At 43.0% G+C, this 22,885-nt stretch overlaps 1 protein-coding gene across 14 annotated transcripts in view; it reads left to right on the plus strand.

Moving 5' to 3' along the window:
- LOC110497798 (transmembrane protein KIAA1109 homolog) overlaps positions 1-22,885 on the plus strand; it is a 128,876-nt gene that overhangs the window by 23,264 nt on the left and 82,727 nt on the right. For all 14 annotated transcript variants that reach the window (XM_021574170.2, XM_036954757.1, XM_036954759.1 and 11 more), the window contains exons 14-27: positions 12,230-12,385; positions 12,551-12,648; positions 12,774-12,967; positions 14,407-14,513; positions 14,602-14,819; positions 15,020-15,238; positions 15,403-15,540; positions 17,724-17,900; positions 17,969-18,097; positions 18,240-18,359; positions 20,915-21,240; positions 21,402-21,646; positions 21,841-22,075; positions 22,248-22,736. In XM_021574170.2, the coding sequence (XP_021429845.2) occupies positions 12,230-12,385; positions 12,551-12,648; positions 12,774-12,967; positions 14,407-14,513; positions 14,602-14,819; positions 15,020-15,238; positions 15,403-15,540; positions 17,724-17,900; positions 17,969-18,097; positions 18,240-18,359; positions 20,915-21,240; positions 21,402-21,646; positions 21,841-22,075; positions 22,248-22,736 (2,851 nt within the window). The remainder of the gene's footprint in view (positions 1-12,229; positions 12,386-12,550; positions 12,649-12,773; positions 12,968-14,406; positions 14,514-14,601; positions 14,820-15,019; positions 15,239-15,402; positions 15,541-17,723; positions 17,901-17,968; positions 18,098-18,239; positions 18,360-20,914; positions 21,241-21,401; positions 21,647-21,840; positions 22,076-22,247; positions 22,737-22,885) is intronic.

Raw genomic sequence — 22,885 nt, forward strand, 5'->3', positions numbered from 1 at the left:
CTAGATAAAGAACTTCCGCAGAGCCTGACTTGACTGTGTTCTATTTCGAGTCCGATCCCATCAACATCTGCAAAGATATCAGCACCAGGAGCTAGTGTAAGTCTCCTCAAATCTAACTTAAATCTTTCCATGACTCCATGATGAGCAAATAAATATACTGGAGCTAGGCATAAACTTGGTCCATGTCTTGTTGTCATAGTTGGTGTGTTTACAATGAGGCTACAACTGCTACTGTAGTTCTCTGTATTATTGTTCATGCAGGACTTGACTGACTGGTTGACTGACTTGACTGACTGGTTGACTGACTGGTGTCTGTTGGGGGTGGGTGTGTAAAGGTTAGTATGCATGATCTATTGACGTGAGGGGGGTGGGTGGATGTAGTTCGTTGCTTTGCGTGTGTATTGATGGGGGAAAGGTAGTAAAATATTGGTTAATCACCGACTACTGAGTGTCCTACCCACTAACCCTGCAGTACAGAACCTGTAGACCCATTTAGATTAAAGTTTTCGGCCTGGAATAAACTCAAGATCAACATCATCTTACTTTGAAACCAGCCAGGACAGCCAAAGGTATTTATAAAAGCACAATACCCTCTTGAGAAAACAAAATCACCAATACACTAAACTGTCTACAAAATAAGTGCTTCTCAAACTTTTCTTATCCTTGCAGTCAGTTCTGTGGTAGGCGGGAGAGGGGCTGTTGGTACACTCTTCTAGCTTGTCTACTCAACAGCACAACTGTAGTTGCTTATACACAGCTAGACTGCCTACAAGTCAAGCAAAACGCATACCAGTCTACTGTGCCTTTATTTGTTTACAGACGAACATGGTCTATTGTATGGTTACACATCCTCATGATCAGTCTTCATGTCTTTCCAGGAGACTTGCAGTACACACAAATCTTCTAAAAGAGGTTGAAGCAGTGTGCGGTGAAGAAAGTGTACGAGAGGCTTGTCCACCTGGTTGTGGAGTGCAGAAAGGACCAGACGGTTCTCTACAAGGAGCCAGAGTCAAAGCCCCCCCAAACCCAACATACCCAAAGATTGCTAAAAACAGCTGCCATTACCTAACACAAGAAGAGGTTAACCATCTGAAGAAGATCCTGGAACATTCAACCAACATTGTGGTGTATATATTGCTAGCTGTTGTCAGTGGTGATTTTAGCATGTTAAATCTTGGTGGGGCAAACAAATGTTTTTTTTTTATGCATGCCAGCAAAGCCACAACACAACGTCAAACAATACATTAATTGCACTAGAGAGGACTAAGACTGAATCCTACTACACCGGCTCTGACGCTTGTCGGATGTGGCAGGGCTTGCAAACTATTACGGGCTACAAAGGGAAACCCAGCTGCGAGCTACCAAGTGACGCCAGCCTACCAGTCTACTAATACCTTTTTATGCTCGCTTCAAGGCAAGCAACACTGAAGGATGCATGAGAGCACCAGCTGTTCTGGATGACTGCGTGATCACGCTCTCGGTAGCCGATGTGAGCAAGACCTTTAAACAAGTCAACATTCACAAAGCCGTGGGGCCAGACGGATTACCAGGACGTGTACTCAAAGCATGTGCGGACCAACTGGCAAGTGTCTTCACTGTAATAGCTGCATGTTTCAAACAGACCACCATAGTCCCTGTGCCCAAGGAAGCGAAGGTAACATCCCTAAATGATTACCTCCTCGAAGCACTCACGTCGGTAGCCATGAAGTGCTTTGAAAGGCTGGTCATGGCTCACATCAACACGGCTCACATCAACACCATCATCACGGAAACCCTAGACCCATTCCAATTCGCATACTGCCCCAACAGATGACGTAATCTCAAATCGCACTCCACATTGCCCTTTCTCACCTGGAAAAAGGAACACCTATGTGAGAATGCTGTTCATTGACTACAGCTCAGCGTTCAACACCATAGTGCCCAAAAATCTCATCACTAAGATAAGGACCCTGGGACTTAAACACCTCCCTATGTAGCTGGATCCTGGACTTCCTGACGGGCCGCCCCCCAGGTGGTAGGGTGGGCAAATACACATCTGCCACGCTGATCCTCAACACTGGGGCCCCTCTTGGGTGCGTGCTTAGTCTCCTCCTGTACTCCATGTTCATCCACGACTGCGTGGCCAAACACGACTCCAACACCACCATTAAGTTTGCTGACGACCCAACAGTGGTAGGCCTGTTCACAGACAACGATGAGACAGCCTATTCGGAGGAGGTCAGAGACCTTGCAGTGTGGTGCCAGGACAACAACCTCTCCCTGAATGTGAGAAAGACAAAGTTTTTTATCGTGGACTAAAGGAAAAGGCGGGCCGAACAGGCCCCCATTAACATCGACAGGGCTGTAGTGGAGTGGGTCGAGAGTTTCAAGTTCCTTGGTGTCCACATCACCAACAAACAATCATGGTCCAGACACAACAAGACAGTTGTGAATAGGGCACGACAACACATTTTTGCCCTCAGGAGATTGAAAAGATTTGGCATGGGTCTCCAGATTTTCAAAAGGTTCTACAGCTGCACCATCGAGAACATCTTGATCGGTTGCATCACTGCCTGGTATGGCAACTGCTCGGCATCTGACCGTAAGGCGCTACAGAGGATAGTGCGTAAGGGCCAGTACATCACTGGGGCCAAGCTTCCTGCCATCCAGGACCTAAATAATAGGCGGTCTCAGAGGAAGGCCCAAAAAATTGTTAAAGACTCTAGTCACCCAAATCATAGACTATTCAATCAAATGTATTTATAAAGCCCTTCTTACATCAGCTGATGTCAAAGTGCTGTACAGAAACCCAGTCTAAAACCCCAAACAGCAAGCAATGTAGGTGTAGAAACAGGTTGGCTAGGAAAAACTCCCTAGAAAGGCTGGAACCTAGGAAGAAACCTTGAGAGGACCCAGGCTATGAGGGGTGGCCAGTCCTCTTCTGGCTGTGCCGGGTGGAGATTATAACAGAACATGGCCAAGATGTTCAAATGTTCATTGTGACCAGCAGGGTCAAATAATAATCATCACAATGGTTGTGGAGGGTGCAGCAGGCCAGCACCTCAAGAGTAAATGTCAGTTGGCTTTTCATAGCTGATCACTCAGAGAATCTGTACCATTCTTGCTCTCTCTAGAGAGTTGAAAACAGCAGTTCTGGGACAAGGTAGCACGTCCAGTGAACAGGTCAGGGTTCTATAGCCGCAAGCAGAACAGTTGAAACTGGAGCAGCAGCACTACCAGGTGGACTCGGGACAGCAAGGAGTCATCAGGCCAGGTGGTCCTGAGGCATGGTCTTAGGGCTCAGGTCCTCCGAGAGAGAGAGAGGGAAAAATAATTTGAGAGAGCATACTTAAATTCACAAAGGACACCAGATAAGACGGGAGAAATACTCCAGATATAACAGACTGGCCCTAGCCCCCCGACACAAACCATTGCAGCATAAATACTGGAGGTTGAGACAGGAGGGGTCGAGCGACACTGTGGCCTTGTCCGACGGTACCCTCAGACAGGGCCAAACAGGCAAGATATAACCCCACCCACTTTGCCAAAGCACAGCCCCCACACCACTAGAGGGATATCTTCAACCACCAACTTACCATCCTGAGACAAGGCCATATATAGCCCACGAAGATCTCCCCCACGGCACGATCCAGAGGGGGGGCGCCAACCCGGACAGGAAAATCAGGTCAGTGACCCACTCAAGTAACGCACCCCTCCTAGGGACGGCATGGAAGAGCACCAAGTAAGCCAGTGACTCAGCCCCTGTAATAGGGTTTGAGGCAGAAAATCCCAGTGGCGAGAGGGGAACCGGCCAGGCAGAGACGGCAAGAGCGGTTCGTTGCTCCAGTGCCTTTCCGTTCATCTTCACACTCCTGGGACAGACAACACTCAATCGTAGGATCTACTGAAGAAATGAGTCTTCAATAAAGACTTAAAGGTTGAGACCGAGTCAGCGTCTCTCACATGGATAGGCAGACCATTCCATAAAAATGGAGCTCTATATGAGAAAGCCCTGCCTCCAGCTGTTTGCTTAGAAATTCTAGGGACAGTAAGGAGGCCTATGTCTTGTGACCGTAGCGTACATGTAGGTATGAACGGCAGGACCAAATCGGAAAGATAGGTAGGAGCAAGCCCATGTAGTGCTTTGTAGGTTAGCAGTAAAACCTTGAAATCAGCCATAGCCTTAACAGGAAGCCAGTGTAGAGAGGCTAGCACTGGGGTAATATGATAAAACATTTTGGTTCTAGTCAAGATTCTAGCAGCCGTGTTTAGCACTGACTGAAGTTTATTTTGTGCTTTATCCGGGTAGCCAGAAAGTAGAGCATTGCGGTAGTTTAACCTAGAAGTGACAAAAGCATGGATTAATTTTTCTGCATCAGTTTCGGACAGAAAGTTTCTGATTTTTGCAATGTTACATAGATGGAAAAAAGCCGTCCTTGAAACAGTCTTGATATGTTCGTCAAAAGAGAGATCAGGGTCCAGAGTAACGCCGAGGTCCTTCACAGTTTTATTTGAGACGACTGTACAACCAAGATTAATTGTCAGATTCAACAGAATATCTCTGTTTCTTGTGACCTAGAACATGCATCTCTGTTTTGTCCGAGTTTAAAAGTAGAACATTTTCCGCCATCCACTTCCTTATGTCTGAAACACAGGCTTCCAGGGAGGGCAATTTTGGGGCTTCACCATGTTTCATCGAAATGTACAGCTGTGCGTTGTCTGCATAGCAGTGAAAGTTAACGTTATGTTTCCGAATGACATCGCAAGAAGTAAAATATATAGTGAAAACAATAGTGGTCCTAAAACGGAGCCTTGAGGAACACCAGAATTTACAGTTGATTTGTCAGAGGACAAACCATCTACAGAGACAAAGTGATATCTTTCCGACAGATAAGATCTAAACCAGGCCAGAACTTGTCTGTGGAGACCAATTTGGGTTTCCAATCTCTCCAAAAGAATGGTATCAAAAGCAGCACTAAGATCTAGGACAGATGCAGAGCCTTGCTGTGACGCCATTAAAAGGTAATTTACCACCTTCACAAGTGCAGTCTCAGTGCTATGATGGGTTCTAAAACCAGACGGAAGCATTTTGTATACATTGTTTGTCTTCAGGAAGGCAGTGAGTTGCTGCGCAACAACTTTTTCTAAAATATTTGAGAGGAATGGGAGATTCGATATAGGCACATTTTAGTTTTTATATTTTCTGGGTCAAGGTTTGGCTTTTTCAAGAGAGGTTTTATTACTGACACTTTTAGTGAGTTTGGTACACATCCGGTGGATAGAGAGCCAAGCACAGGAAGCAGCTCTTTCAGTAGTTTAGTTGGAATAGGGTCCAGTATGCAGCTTGACGGTTTAGAGGCATCAATGTGTCAAGAAATATAGTATTAAAAAACTTGAGTGTCTCCCTTGATCCTAGGTCCTGGCAGTGTTGTGCAGACTCGGGACAACTAAGCTTTAGAGGAATACGCAGATTTAAAGAGGAGTCCTTAATTTGCTTTCCAATGATCATGATCTTTTCGTCAAAGAAGTTCATGACTTTATCACTGCTGAAGTGAAAGCCATCCTCTCTTGGGGAATGCTGCTTTTTTAGTTACCTTTCTGAAAAGTATCTCATATACATTTTGGATTGTTCTAATTTTCCTAAATTAAGTTGGAAAAATAGGATGATCGAGCAGCAGTGAGGGCTCTTCGATACTGCACGGTGCTGTCTTTCCAAGCTATTTTTTTTATTTTTTATTTCACCTTTATTTAACCAGGTAATCTATTTGAGGACAAGTTCTCATTTACAACTGCGACCTGGCCAAGATAAAGCAAAGCAGTGCGACAGAAACAGCAACACAGTTACATGGAATTAACAAGAGTACAGTCAACACAATAGAAAAAAAGAAAGTCTATATACAGTGTGTGCAAATGGCATGAGGAGGTATGGCAATAAATAGGCCATAGTAGCAAAGTAATTACAATTCAGCAGATTAACACTGGAGTGATAGATAAGCAGATGATGGTGTGTAAGTAGTGATACTAAGTAGTGATACTGGTGTGCAAAAGAGCAGCAAAGTAAATAAAAACAATATGGAATGAGGTAGGTAGAATGGGTGGGCTATTTACAGATGGACTATGTACAGCTGCAGCGAACGGTTAGCTGCTCAGATAGCTGGTGTTTAAAGTTAGTGAGGGAAATGTAAGTCGGATGGCACTGTGATAGACTGCATCCAATTTGCTGAGTAGAGTATTGGAAGCTATTTTGTAGATGACATCGCCGAAGTCGAGGATCGGTAGGATAGTCAGTTTTACTAGGGTAAGTTTTGCGGCGTGAGTGAAGGAGGCTTTATTGCGAAATAGGAAGCCGATTCTTGATTTGATTTTGGATTGGAGATGTTTGATATGACTCTGGAAGGAGAGTTTACAGTCTAGCCAGACACCTAGGTATTTGTAGTTGTCCACGTATTCTAGGTCAGAATAGTCCAGAGTAGTGATGCTAGTCGGGCGGGCGGGTGCGGGCAGCAAACGGTTGAAAAGCATGCATTTGGTTTTGCTAGTATTTAAGAACAGTTGGAAGGAGTGTTGTATGGCATTGAAGCTCGTTTGTAGGTTAGTTAACACAGTGTCCAAAGAAGGGCCAGATGTATACAGAATGGTGTCGTCTGCGTAGACGTGGATCAGGGAATCACCCGCAGCAAGAGCGACATTGTTGATATATACAGAGAAAAGAGTCGACCCGAGAATTGAACCCTGTGGTACCCCCATAGAGACTGCCAGAGGTCCGGACAACAGGCCCTCCGATTTTATACACTGAACTCTATCTGCGAAGTAGTTGGGGAACCAGGCGAGGCAGTCATTTGAGAAACCAAGGCTATTGAGTCTGCCAATAAGAATGTGGTGATTGACAGAGTCGAAAGCCTTTGCCAGGTCGATGAAAATGGCTGCACAGTACTGTCTTTTATCGATGGCGGTTATGATATCGTTTAGTACCTTGAGCGCGGCTGAGGTGCACCCGTGACCAGCTCGGAAACTAGCTATAAAAACGCTTCATCTGGACGTGGTTCGTCAGGACCTCCACCAGCCGAAGCTAAGTAGTAACATTAACATTATGCCTTCTAATTGCAGTTGCTGTAATTCACCCACAAACAGGACCAAGCCTGGCCTGCTGAGGAGTGACGGACTCCATCCTAGCTGGAGGGGTGCTCTCATCTTATCTACGAACATAGACAGGACTCTAACTCCCCTAGCTCCACAATGAGATAGCCAGCCTGCCAGCTTGGTGGAGTCTGCCACTAGCACAGTCAGTGTAGTTAGCTCAGCAATCCCCATTGAGACCGTGTCTGTGCCTCAATCTAGGTTGGGCAAAACTAAACATGGCGGTGTTCGCTTTAGCAATCTCACTGGAATAAAGACCTCCTCCACCTTTATTAACCTGTATCCCCGCACATTGACTCGGTAACGGTACCCCTTGTATATAGTGTTACTTTTTATTTGTATTTAATTTTTTTACCTTTTTGTAAATATTTTTTGTTATCCAACAATGCCGTTCATGTTGTATTCGGTTGATTTGGATTTGACTATGACTTTTGACAAACAGTGCCCACAAACTGTACATAAAGCTGTCCCAACGGCAGAGCTTTCCTTTCAGCACCATGGAGTGAATCCTTACCACTGCTACACCTGGCTGTCAGCGGAGCCTTGTCTGACAGTGAAACAGTTTATTCAGCCTCATTTACTGCCTTTTTAAAAACCATAGCTGATATGGCTGACTTGCTTAAACAAATGTGGTTACTACTGACTCTTTGTGGATTTGTGTCATAATGTTTATTCTTATCATTAACACTTAGCTCTAAGTATAAGTAAGTGCAAGCAAACGAGGTAGGCCTATTCGTTCAGCACTTTCAAAATGGACACCGACAGAAATTCAGATGGATGTTCAGATAAATTCAGCAAGATGTAGAGGCTTTAAGCGTGGACTGGGGACAGCAAGGAGTCATCATGTCAGGTAGTCCTGAGGCATGGTCCTAGGGCTCAGGTCCTCCGAGAGAGAGAAAGAAAGAGAGAATTAGAGAGAACACACTTAAATTCACACAGGACACCGAATAGGACAGGAGAAGTACTCCAGATATAACAAACTGACCTTAGCCCCCCGACACATAAACTACTGCAGCATAAATACTGGAGGCTGAGACAGGAGGGGTAAGGAGACACTTTCAAATATTTTTTATTGAACACACACAAGAATGGTATATAGGTATACAAGACAGGTATACAATTCTTATCTAACCATAAAAGAGCATACAGGAACAACAAGACCCAGAGTTCTGGGTGCAGAACAAATAATACAAAACACGACATACAGAACAAGGACACGTAGAAAGAAAGAGGGAAGATGTCCCCCCTATCCCCCCCCCTTATAAGTTCCCCTCAGCAACTCAAAGGAAGCAAAGGTCCCTTCTATGTATAAATCCCCTATTGTACTTATCCCCAACTCTCCCCATCGCTCAAAGGTGTTATCAAGGTTAGAAGGGGCAAAGGAGGGATTCCTGGCGACAGGGAGCATGAATGACATTGGTCTAAGCTCAAAGTGGACTTTAATTTGCTTCCAGATTCGGACTGTGCTATGTATAATAGGATTGTTACAATAAAGTGACATCTCCAGATTGACAGGCGACAAAATCACAGCGCCAATAGAGAAGGGGTGACACTCCTCACGCTCCATACTAAGCCAGCTGGATGCCGGAAGTACGTCATCCAACAGAAACGTAACAACGCGGAGGTTAGCGGCCCAGTAATAAAATATAAAATTTGGGAGAGACAATCCTCCTTCCATCTTGGATTTACAGAGGTGTTTTTACCTATCCTGTGTGTTTTATAATCCCAGATGAAAGGATTGATAATTGAGTCCAGTTGTTTATGAAAGGATTTAGGTATGAATACTGGGATGTTCTGATGTAGGTAGAGCAGTTGTGGGAGGAAGACCATTTTAATGGCATTAATTCTTCCGAGCAGAGAAATTGGGAGAGTTCTCCAAAATAGTATGTTTGCTTTGAGTTTTTGTATCAGAGGGGGGAAATTATCTTTAAATAGTAAGGAGTATTGTTTGGTAACTACAATTCCTAGGTAGGTACATTTTTCTGAAGATAACTTAAATGGGAGATGTTCTAGCCAGGAGGTATTTTGCGACCGTATGGGCATTAATTCACTCTTGTTCCAATTTATTCTGTATCCCGAGAAGGTACCAAACAAATTGATCACATCAAGAATAGCTGGGATACTAGCCTGGGGTTCTGTTACATAGAGGAGGATGTCATCTGCGTATAGAGAGATCTTATTTAGAGTAACTTTAGTATTATAGCCGTGTATTGCTGCATGAGATCTAATCGTCTGAGCGAGCGGTTCAATAATTAGGGCGAAGAGCATAGGCGACGGCGCACAACCCTGCCTTGTCCCCCTGTTGAGGTTAAATCGGGGCGACAATGAGAAGAAACTTGCTTGGGCCAAGAAACATGAGCAATGGATATTAGGTTTAAATCTGTCCTTTGGTCTGATGAGTCCAAATTTGAGATTTTTGGTTCCAACCACCGTTGTAGGTGAGTGGATGATCTTGTGTGTAAAAAAAAACAAAACAACTTTAAACCTTTATTTAACTAAGTCAGTTAAAAACAAATTCTTATTTACAATGACTGCCTAGGAACAGTGGGTTAACTGCCTTGTTCACGGGCAGAACGACAGATTTTTACCTTGTCAGCTCGGGGATTCAATCTTTCAACCTTTCGGTTACTAGTCCAACGCTCTAACCACTAGGCTACCTGCCGCCCGGTGGTTCCCACCGTGAAGCATGGAGGAGGAGGTGTGATGGTATGGGGCTGTTTTGCTGGTGACACTGTCAGTGATTTATTTAGTATTCAAGGCACACTTGACCACCATGGCTGCCAGAGCATTCTCCAGCGACATGCTATCCCATCTGGTTTGCGCTTAGTGGGACAATAATTTGTTTTTCATATGCGGGAACACCTTTAAGACTGTTGGAAAGCTTTCCAGGTGAAGCTGGTTGAGAGAATGCCAAGAGTGTGCAAAGCTGTCATCAAGGCAAAGGGTGGCTACTTTGAAGAATAAAACATGTAACACTTTTTTTGGCTACTAAATGATTCCATGTGTTATTTCATAGTTTGTCTTCACTAGTAGAAAATACAATGTAGAAAATAGTAAAAATCAAAACCTTTTTATATATAATGGTGTTATTAAAAAAACAATCAAGTGCTGACTTCGACTTCTTTATCAATTCATTGTGATATTCATGAATTGTATTTGGATAAACTAGCTTCAGTCTTACACCATCATTTGTTTTAGCGGTATCGTTTAAACAAAGGTTGGCAAGTATACGTGTTTTAACAAAATGGTAGATTAGGGTTGATGGGAGTAAAATACATTTTGTCCGTAAAATGTATGTAGTATGTATAAGATGGAAGTAGAAGCCCAAGTGTTGTTGTCCATTAGTTTTATCCAATTAAGGGAGGGGTGGTAGGGCTAGGGGAACATAAAAGGAAAATATACAAAACAAATAGTGTGTATGTGTATAGTGCCTTTGGAATGTATTCAAACTTATTGACTTTTTCCACATTTTGTTACGTTACAGCCTTATTTAAACATTCTTAAATGATATTTTTTCCTCAATCTACACACAATACCCCATAATGACAAAGTGAAAACAGGTTGTTTGAAATGGTTGAAAATGTATTAAAAATAACATACCTTAATTACATAAATATTCAGACCTTTTGCTATGAGATTGGAAATTGAGCTCAGGTGCATCCTGTTTCCATTGATCATCCTTTATGTTTCTACAACTTCATTAACCTGTGGTTAATTCAATTGATTGGACATGATTTGGAAAGACACACCTGTCTATATAAGGTCCCACAGTTGACATGTATTCAGCATTGAAGGTCCCCAAGAAGTGGCAGAACACTGGCCTCCATTATTCTTAAATGGAAGCTGTTTGGAACCACCAAAACTTTTCCAAGAGCTGGCCACCTGGCAAAACTGAGCAATCGGGGGAGAAAGGCCTTGGTCAGGGAGGTGACCAAGAACCCGATGCTCACTCTGACAGAGCTTCAGAGTTCTTCTGTGGAGATGGGAGAACATTCCAGAAGGACAACCATCTCTGCAGCACTCTAAAAATCAGGCCTTTATGGTACAGTGGCCAGACGGAAGGCACTCCTCAGTAAAGGCACATGACAGCCTGCTTGCCGTTTTCCAAAAGGCACCTAAAGACTCAGACCATGAGAAACAAGATTCTCTGGTCTGATGGGGTATTTCCTCCAGACGTGATGCTTGGAATTCAGGCCAAAGAGTTTCATCAGACTAGAGAATCTTGTTTCTCATGGTCTGAGAGTCCTTTAGGTGCCTTTTGTTAAACTCCAAGCGGAGTGTTCAGTTCGTTTTGGCGGCCAGCTCTAGGAAGAGAGCAGGTTCAGTCAACCAATGACGACATTGGATGAATTCTGCAGGCGCGAAAAAATTAAAATACAGCCATAGTGCATAATTTTGTCTGAAACATCCTCTCATAAATATGTAGGGAGACTGAAAAAAACACCCCAAATAATGTCTAGCGGAGAAGTTTCTCTGATATGACCCATTTTATACATACAAATTAATAGGTAAATAACCAATCACCGCCGTCCTTTAGGATCGCACATTCAGCAAGTCAGCAGCAGAGGGAGTTACCTTTGAATCCATTTTCCACATTCACTGTGTTGGTGGTGCTCATCAATTGATCATACCTTCAGAATTACGAAAGAGCATACTCTGGATACACTGAAATGTAATGTACTTGTAGAGTATTTTGTGACAAACAATGTCTTAAAATAAGCTAAATCTACAAGGGTAGTAATAAAATGTGTTATGTTGGATAAATTCATGTGAAATATTTCATTTCAGGATCAAGACATACTCCATATTTTAGAGCACACTATAAGGTCTATAATGACACCAAGATGTCTATCATGCACGGTTTACAGAGCATAGGGTCTTACAGTAGGTATGTCTAGGTCTAAAAAGGGCATAAAATGGCCACTTTCATCATGAATTTTTTTTGTTGATACAAATGTAAAAACCATGTCAAACAATCTTCCTCCCAATTAAGAATGAAAATTGCGGGCTTATTTGGCATGGAATTGCACTATAGACATTTGATGTACACATATTGTACTGAATCAAACGCTGCTGAATGTAGACACTTTGGTTCGCTCTTGTCCGTCTCTAGACCTGATCGGGGACTGGGCCAGTGACGGTGCCCCGGATATCTACTCTTTTGTCCCTTACGCCTGGAAGTTCAAGGTTGTCTTCCACCAGTTTGAGATGCTCTGGGCTGCCAACCAGCACAACTGGATCGACTGCTCCACTAAGCAACAGGAGAATGGTGAGACAGCTGTTGGAATTAAATGATGAACAAACTCAAGAATTCGCAAGGAGTGAACTTAACATTGTATGTAGTGAACATATACAATTTGCCTGCACTTTTGATGCACATAAGAATCGAAATGATTCATGTTTTACTGATATTGTATAACCCTTTGTCTTTCAGTGTATCTGGCTGCTTGTGGGGAGACTTTGAACATTGATTTCACGTTGCCTTTTAATGAGTATGTCCCTACCACCTGCAATACAAGGTTCTGTCTGAGGGTGAGTACAGTAGCTAATAGCAGATGGAATTTTTCATGATTTCAAGATCATTTCATGTAAGGAGTACCCTTACAGTACTTCCCGATGTGGGCACGTATAAGTCTGTGTCTCTGTGTTAATCCCAGGCTGAAGACACAGACTTGCGGCTCTCCCTGCCAGACTGCCACCCCAGCAGGTATCCACTGCTCACCTTGGCCAAGGACTACCAGAATAGCAAGTTGCCACCTGACATGTGCATGCCTGGGGAGAGCCAGGGCCAGAGCCATGGCGGCCCTCCCAAACTCAACAAGTCCGGCTGGAGGAACATCACCCACGCAGAGTGAGTCAGACCCACTAACACTTTAATTAACGGTATTCCACCAGTATTTAGCCATCATTTACTAGGAAACTGTGTGGTAGAGATGCTAGGGCTGTTGCGGTGATTGTATTACCACCACACCAGCAGTCGGAAGTCATGACCACAGTAAACACAGTAATCTCTTATGTACTTTGGATACACATTACTGGTACCCAACTCGCTAACAATCCTCAGAGTGCTAATGGCCTCATACTCATGGCTTTATTGTCCCTCTAACCACTCTGACAGCAATGCAAATGCAATTGAAAATCACATTAAACACATCAAAACAGTATGTTCTTTTAAAACTCACCTCACTGTGATTGATGAATTTGAAGAAAGAAGTTCAACAACAGGTTGAAACAGTGAAAAACATGGTTGTTGTGGATGTTGTTTCAAAGCCTAACAACGAAATGGACAGCGCTTTCCAAGGTGATGATTAATTCAAACCACCCATATGCATATTAGATATTGTGCATAAATATAGGCCTATATATGAGCCCAAGCCCGAAAAAAAAAACTGAATTAAAATAATGATTGTGCCTTTATACAATACATAGCCTACTGCAAATTACACATGGCAGAAAATGTTTTATAAACAAATACTGATTTAAGATAGTATCTTTGGTATATTAGCCTAAATTTAAACAAATTCAGATTTAACCTACAATTAGTGAAATTGTATTTGATTTTGAATAGCATAGTAATAGGGATTTAAAAAATAATAATTAATAGTTAATTCATATGAAAATATTAGTATATTAGTATTGACTGACAGTAGTCTCAGGACAATTTGTGTTTGAAGAAGTCATCCATCCTGTTTTTAATATTTTTTATTTTATTTTGTATAGTGCAGTAGAGTTCTTAAGCTATTTAGAATGGTATCATGTTGGGGGTTAAGACAATGGGATGATTCTGTAAGGTGTTCCGGGAAAGCACATTTTTAGAAAGTGTCTCACTTTGACAATACTCACCCTATAAAATAATGGCATGGGACTTTTAAGCAGATCTTGTCTGCTAAATGAACAAACCAACAGCCTATGGGATGGCACATAGCCAGATAACATACCGTAGGCCAACTCATTTTCTGTTCTTCTGAAATACATTTTCTTTAGACCTAAAATAAATAATGGAGTTATTGTGATGGTGTATATTCAATTGATTTATAATAGTTTTTTTTTTTTTATCTAGATGTTCCAAAGTCATGCATGCAGCTTGTATGCGTGGAGGCCTGGAGATGCTAAATGCGTTTATGTTCATTAACGGTCAATTACTGTGATACAATAAGCGTCTGACAAAATTTCATGTCAACCACAGCCCTTTGTGGTGCTTGTTTCACTGTATCCCAAAGAAATAAACAAGTAAATCATTATTACTATGTAATTACCATTTCACTATGCCATTTGTTCCTTGTGCTTCAGAGCTGGCTGGGTGGACTGTTGGACCGTCCCAAACTTCCTGCTCATCATTGATTACACCTGGCACCCCATCTACCCCCAGAAGGCAGACAAACAGCTCAAGCAGTCCTGTGAGCAGATTCCTAAGATGTTTAACTTCATTTGCGTTTATATGTTCCTGCTCTGTACTTCTACGTGAGTGTTTCTCTGTCCCTGCAGTGTCGGAGATGGAGGATGCCATGTTGTCGTCCTTGCGCCCCCCTGAGCACTCGTCTGTGCCCCACCCGCCACCACCTCGCAGCTCTGCCCACAACAGCAGGGTGACCACAGATCCCTCTGAGCTGCCCCCTGACAGGCTCCATGTGGAGATAGAGATGTCCCCCGACTCCCAGATCATCCTTTACGGGCCCCTGCTCAAGGCCCTCGTCTCCATCAAGGTACAGTACAGGGAGACAACATACAGCACAGGAAACTGTGCAGACTCATAGACATCCAGAAACCCCCTAGGGAGGGTAAATGCGAGATTTGAGGAAAACATTTGAGTAAATTGTACATTCTTCAAATCAAGGATTCAGCCCTTTGGTTAGAAAATGTCACAAGATTTAACCCTCCACACATCCCTCTCCCCCTTCTATAGGAGAACTACTTTGGTGAGGACGACATGTACACAGACTTTGAGGAGGCGGTGTCCAGCCCTGTGCTGTCCTCCCTGTCCACCTCCTCCACCCTGGGTTGGTCTCCACTGGGCCTGGACGATGACGGGAGGGATGGTGCCACCCTCCACCCCCTGGCCCTGCGCCCCTGGGAAATCACCGTCCTCATCAACCTCTACAAGGTGCACGGACGCCTGCCCATGGTAAGTCCATCCCCACCTACCCCTGCAACAACCAGCAATCTTTATCAGCAACTAACACATTATGTTGTCTATCAGCACCACTTTGTACCAGTTGTACCAGTGCTGGAGATACCCCTTAACCCAGACATTCTTCTAACTCTCTCTCTCCACGTGTGTCTGGACAGCACTGCGGCAGCGACAGTCCTGAAGCCCCCTCGGGGTTCCTAGAGAAGCTGTGTTTTGAGATGAAAAAGGGCTACAAAGAGACCATGCTCCAGCTTGTGCTCTCACCGGCTCACATATTCATCAGTGACAACTACCAGGTGAGTCAATCATAATCGAAAGGAAAGGAGCTTTAGTGATACATTCATACAAGAGCCCTCACATTTCACTTCAAGGGGTGCACTTGTTCATGTTGACAAGGATTTAAAAGCACTGGATTGATGTAGACATGGCGCAGAACATGGTTTATGATTGTATGCTTAGCAGTAGCAATGGGTTTGTTATTACTGGAACCTCAAGAGCTCAGAGATTTACCTGAAATGCCCTGGTTGGTAATCTCTTCCCTCATGCAATTATCTGCAGAACTGAGTTCTGCTGAGAATAATAGACTGCAACATTTTTGTTGTGGGTATGTGGCTCAATAATTTGAGAGTACTGTGAATGTTGATCAACTGGCTGAAGATTTGAATTGCAAAGAATCAAATAGACACTTTTTACCTATTAGCAATGCACATCGCACAATACTACCATTTGACTGTCAAACTGTAGGAACTAACCATTCTAAGAGGTTGTTTTGTGCTTCCACAAGATTGTTTGCTTGTGATGAATGTATGATAGATGTGCATGCATAATGTCTGGATGTTTGTGTGATGCGTGTATATGCATATAGGAAGCTAATCCCACCTGTCTTTAGGCTCCAACAAGTTTATTATTATTACTAGCACTGTAATGCGATTAAAATAAGGAATAAAAATAATGGCATTATTCACAATTTTTGAATTTGCTGAAATGTGCCAAAAACTACTTATAGGCAATCTGTTTTGATTGTAAGGGAAATAAACACTAAATACTCTTCATCAGAACCTTTTAATGGTATTTTCAACATAAACAACACAAAAGTCACTGACATACAATATAGCCAGTGGTGGAAGAAGTACTCAATTGTCATACTTGAGTAAAAGTAAAGATACCAATGACTCAAGTAAAAGTCACCCAGTTAAATACTTGTTAAAGTCTAAAAGTATTTGGTTTTAAATATACTTAAGTAACAAAAATAAATGGAATTGCTAAAATGTACTTAAATATCAAAGTCAAAGTAAATGTATAAATAATTTCAAATTCCTTATATTAAGCAAACCAGACGGCACAATTTTCTCATTTTTTAAAAATTGACGGATAGGAGGGGCACACTCCAACACTCAGACATAATTTACAAACAAAGCATTTGTGTTTAGTGAGTCCGCCAGATCAGAGGCAGTAGGGTTGAATGACCAGGGATGTTCTCTTGATAAGTGTGTGAATTGGACCATTTTCCTGTCAATGTACTTTTTTGGTGTCAATGAAAATCTATGGAGTAAAAAGTACATTATTTTCTTTAGTTATGTAGTGAAGTAAAAGTTACGTTTGGCAAAAATATAAATAGTAAAGTACAGATACCCCAAAAAACTACTTAAAAAGTACCTTAAAGTATTTTTACTTAAGTACTTTACACCACAGCATATAGCTAGCTATTAATGCTCCCAATGTTTAAGTAGGCCTACTCCATCTTGTTCTTGCAGTTTAACACTTGCATGAACACACAAGTTGTTAAACATTCAGGGTTGACTTTAGGGGAAAAAGAAGGTTTTAAACCTGTCCAACAATGTTATCAATTCCACAGAAGACAATAACAACGGATCAGCCAGGTCTGAGTTCATGTAATATATAAAAAAGCTATTAGATCTAACCTAGGCTACTTATCCATGTTCTTCAACACGAACTAGTCACAAGCTGCTACTACTAAAAATGTGTGACCATTTGCTTAAATAGTTTGACCTGAGAACTACAACAAAAACATTAGCTAAATGGAATGGATATCCTGTTCTGATCAAAATCATTGTGGGAAATTAGAGTTGAATCAGCTATGGCACTGTAAACATTATTTTGATTAGCTAGCTAGCTAACATTAGCATAACTAGCTAGCTGCTTCTGTACAAATTATGCTTTTCCTGTTATCTAAAGAGAGGCCTAGGAATGTATTTATGGTTGAACTTTCTGTAAGTTTTCCTTCAAATGGTTGCTCAAAGCTGTGTGCATAGTGGATGTTTAAGCACCACAGTAGAGATAGAAAGCACTACAGAGACCAAGTGCACACTGTAAGCAGCACAGAGCGTGTTGTGTGTTGCACTTAAAAGGTTTTGTGTGGAAACGCGTTCGCTTAAGCGTGTGGTGAAGAAATGGAGATGTGATTAATGCGTTAAGACGTTAACTTTGACAGACCTAATTATTACCTGTATCCACACAGCGGCCCACATCTGATGGTGTTCTGAGGGACGGCCACCTGAGTCTGTCTGGTCTGCAGATGCGTGCCCACGCCATGTTCTCAGCCCAGGGCCTGCCTCTAGGCACAGACACCCTGGAGTACGCCTGGCTCATAGACATGCAAGCCGGGGCCCTCACTGGGAGAGTCACCATGCCACAGGTCTGTCTACACTGCTGTTCTCTCTGTGTGTGTCTGTGTGTATATCTAATGAATGTGTTGTTCCTCAGCTGGCCAGTGTGATGGAGTGGGGCGAGACATACATGTTTCACGTCTTCTCCCGGGAGTTCCAGCTGGAACAGCCCAAGCCCTCCGTCATCTGCCAGCACGGGGTGGACCGCCGTGTGTGTGACTCCAAGGTAACACTTAGACACTTTCCCGTGCATGGAAATCACATACTAGAGAATCTGTAGTCTGCTGGTTTTCTGGTTTTCTATATTTGTGTAAAAAATATAAGACAGTAATAAACCAGTGTAACTATTCTGTTCTCTTCTCTTGTAGATGGCCTGCCTGCCTGGACACTGCCGGACTTCTGAGGAGCTCAAGTACACCATGACCCGTCTGGCTGTGGATGGGGCCGACCTCTTCATAGTGGAGCACAGCTGTGCAGCCAACATCAAGGTAATTCTTAAACTCCAGAACAAAATGTTTAACGTTAGGGGGTACTTGACAGGACTCGACATTAACGATTATCCTCATGGCTGGGACAAGTAAAAAAAGTAATTTAAAAAAGTCAGACAAGAAGAATACAGATTTAAGTTGTCCAAATGGACAAGTAAAAAAATATCCCCCAAAAATCACAATATCAAACAATTACTCCAATCAGAATTGGATCAGAGAGGCCAACATTGGATTAATATTCAAATGAATGTTTCATGTAGGCCTACATAAATAAAAAAAGCTCACATGTCAAAGTGTAGATGATATGCATATTGGCTACAGCCTCCTGTCCGAACCGATGCTGACCTGGAGGCGGCAGAAAATGTTGCCAAAGGTTAATGAGACTTTTAATTACATAAATAATGTACCTTCAGAAAGTATTCTTACACCTTGACTTATTCCACATCATTTTGTTACAGCCTAATTTCAAAATGGATTAAAAAATATATATATTTATAATCTCACCCATCTACAAAAAAATACCCCATAATGACAAAGTGAAAACTTGTTTAGAGAAATCTTAGCAAATTGATTGAAAATTATATACAGAAATATCTAATTTACAGAAATATTAGGTTATTGTCCTGCTGAAAGGTTAATTATTTTCCCAGTGTCTGGTGGAAAGCAGACTGAACCACGTATTCCTCTAGGATTTTCCTGTGCTTAACTCCATTTCATTCTTTTTTTTTTTTATCCTGATAAACTCCCCAGTACTTAACGATTACAAGCATACCCATAACATGATGCAGCCACCACTATACATGAAAATATGGATAGTAGTACTCAGTAATGTGTTGTGTTGGATTTGCCCCAAACATAGAACTTTGTATTCAGGACAAAAAGTTCATTGCTTTTTTCACATTTTTCACAGTATTACTTTAGTGCCTTGTTGCTAAGAGGATGCATGTTTTAGATGATAATTAATATTTTTTTACTCTGTCAATTAAGTTAGTATTGTGGAGTAACTACAATGTTGTTGATCCATCTTCAGTTTTCTATCACAGTTTAATTGTTTTAAAGTCACCATTGGCCTCATGGTGAAATCGCTGAGCGGTTTGCTTCCTCTCCCACAACTAAGTTAGGAAGAACGCCTGTATCTTTGTAGTGACTGGGTGTATTGATACAGCATCCAAAGTAGAATTAATAACTTCACCATGCTCAAAGGGATATTCAATGGGTGTTTTTTAAAACTAATATTTGCCCTTCTTTGTGAGGCATTGGAAAACCTTTTGTGAAATCTGTATTTGAAATTCACTGCTGAGGGACCTGTATGTGTGGTGTACAGAGATGAGACAGTCATTCAAAAATTAGGTTAAACACTATTATTGCACACAGAGTGAGTCCATGCAACTTATTATGTTACTTGTTATCAAATATTTACTCCTGAACTTATTTAGACTTGCCATAAAAAAGGGGTTGAATACTTATTAACTCAAGACATTTCAGCTTTTCATTTTGAATCAATTTGTAAAAATGTCTTAAAACATAATTCCACTTTGACATGGATATTTTGTGTAGGTCAGTAACAATTCAATCCAATTTAATACATTTTTAATTTAGGCTAACGCAACAAAACAACAAAAGTCAAGGGGTGTGAATACTTTCTGAAGGCACTGTAAACACATTGAAATCAGCATTTTTCTCTTGTTCTATTGGTTTTCAAATCAACGTTCTTTTATCGTCCGGCAGCCAAAGGAATAATCCTAGTCATATTAGTAACCCATGCTAGTTGATGCATCTTTAGATCTCCCCTCTTTCTTTATTTCGAACTGATATTTTCATCTCTGTCACATGGATCCACTCACGCTTGCGGTGTGCTTTTGAGAACAGTGTTTTCCCGCTAATTGCATTTTGGAATATTTGCGCATAGCCTACAGCCATGTGCACATTGTTGAGCTTATATTATAAAGAAATACAACTTTATCAACATCTTAAGCTAAACGGTCTGATCTGTTGCATCATTGCTTTAAAAATAAAACAAATGATGTGCACTGTTTGTATGAATCTGTGGTCCCAGAAGTGTCCCAGAGTCTGTTTTGAACCGTATAAATATTTTTGATCATCCCAGGGACGACCGGACGCCCTTATTTTCTAGCCCTGCAGGGAATTATTTTATAACGATGTAAAAAGTATTTGGTTGTAATTGTAATGTTGCAATGTTTAATAGGCTACCAAGGGTGGCCAACCATCTTCCAGGAGAGCCTTAAAGGGGCAGTGTTGTATTTTGAGACAGGTTTGAATATGCAAAGATGCCAATAGGAAGTGTGTAGCCGACATTTTTGTATATTTCTTATGGTAAAAAAAAAAAGATAGTAATACATTTTATTTTGTAAAGTGGTTCCTTGAATCTTAAAATGATGTAAAAATAGTGTTACAGGCCTTTTAAAAAAAAATATTTAAGCTTTTGGACAAGTAAAAAAATCTGTCCTACTTGTCCAGAGTGACAAGTGTTAGAAAATTAATGTCAAGCCCTGCTTGAGGACAGGAGTTCAAAAACAGTGCCTTCCCTTCACTAGACCGGCGCCATCCGACTGGCCAACTGCAACCTGCACAATCAGGCAGTAGGAGAAGGGATCAGTGCTGTGGTTCAGGACGTATATATCCACCAGTACATTGAACAGCAGCAGCAACAGCCCCAGTCAGACGGGGTCCGACCAGGGCCCTCTCCAGGTCAGGGATTAGGGCTGGGCCAGCCCCCTGTACTGCGGAGATCCTTCTGGTTGGAGGCTGGCTCGGTCAACTTTGCCCTGATCACAGCTGACGTGGCACTGGCTGCGGACCACCCGGCCAAGTACGAGGTGCAGAGGCAGTTCCTGGAGCTCCATGACGCTCACACCAAGAGGTAGGAATGGAGGAAGGAATGAATACACTTTATTGATCCCAAAGAAAATAGGGGGAAATGGATCCCTAAAGAAAATTGGTTTTGCCACCACCAGCAGCAGTCACAGACATTGAGAACACAGAGACATGAGTGTGCTGTCTCTCTCTTTCCCTTCCTCCCAGTCTATGGTTCCTGTGGTCAGATGAGACAGGGCGTAACAAGCGAAGCAGGAATAAGTGTGGCTGCCTGGGGGGCTGTCGTTTCTACGGGGGCACCAACACAGGCCTGGACTTCTTCCATCTGGAGGAGAAGACCCCCTCGAGCTCTGCCTTCTCCTCCAGCGCTGAGTCAGACATTTGCTACGGCCAATCACTGCTGCAGCCTGGAGAGTGGATCGTCACCAGGGAGACAACCAAACTGTCCGATGGTACGGGAGTTATAATTTATTTATCAAACGGTACAGGATTATAGTTCATAGAGATTGTAGACCGATGCAGAGGTCATATCTGGGTTCACTGTGAAAATTGTTAAATGTCAAGGATGCTGTTCTGTTCCATTTAAGCTTTGATCTGTGTAACTGGAACGCACGTGACCTACAGTAGTGTGTATTCCCTTCTATAGGTAAGGGTTTGGCGGTGATGAAGGACACCTGTACCCCCTGTCCGGCCCCGGATCCCGGAATGCGGGGTCAACGCCTGAGCCTCCAGGTGCCTCCGCGCTCCCACAGTTCGGCCTCCTCCTCCGAGGAAAATAGTTCCTCCAGCGCTGCATTGCCCCTACTGGCTGGGGAGAGGGACACCCCGTCTCCCAGCACTGAGGAACGCATGTTCCCCATGAACGGCAAAAGCACTGCAGAGTGAGTAGCAGATGAGTGCTCCAGGGGTGCAACAGGCATACACAATGCTCACACATATTCACAATTGACCAACAGCCCCCATACAAGCCCACGAAGAGTGAAGAAGCTGACTTTTTGTTGATTCCAAAGTGCATTATCTTGGTATTCTCAACCCCTTCTTCTTTCTACACAGTACTCTTACAGATGTCCCTGAGGGCTCCCCAATCTCTCCCAACAGTGCCCAGGAGCGCTCCTCCCTCCGCTCCCCTCTCCGCTCGCCCCTCAAGCGCCAGTCCTCCATGCAGTCTGCCCGGCTAGGCAGCACCAAGAGCCTATCGGCGGCCGTCTTCACCGACAAGCCTCCGCCACCCCTCGCTGGCGTCCAGTTCAGCAGCGAGGTCTCCCGTAGTGACGAGAATGCCCTGGACTCTCCGCGCCGGAGCTACAGCTCCTTCCCCTTCACGCCGTCCGCAGACTCCTGCACCTTCCACCAGTACCGCTCGGCCGACTCCAGCATGTCGGTGGCTGACAGCGAAGCTTACTTTTCAGCAGCAGAGGACTTTGAGCCCATCAGCAGTGCAGATGAGGGTCCAGGCACCTACCCTGGGAGGAAGAAGAGGAGGCAGCAGCAGCAGATGCAGTATCAGCCCCAGCAGCAGCCCTACCACATGGACCACTACAGGTTGGGACTGTAGCTGCTAAATGACTGCACCTCCTTTCCCGACCCTTCTCCCTCTTACCTAAGCGCGTACTTTCTAAGAGAATGTGTTCTCAGTCAACTTACCTAGTAAAATAAAGGGAAACAACACATGCTTGCAGTATTTAAACCAA

The sequence above is a fragment of the Oncorhynchus mykiss genome, chromosome 19 (genome assembly GCF_013265735.2).
Source record: "Oncorhynchus mykiss isolate Arlee chromosome 19, USDA_OmykA_1.1, whole genome shotgun sequence".
NCBI classification, from domain to species: domain Eukaryota; kingdom Metazoa; phylum Chordata; class Actinopteri; order Salmoniformes; family Salmonidae; genus Oncorhynchus; species Oncorhynchus mykiss.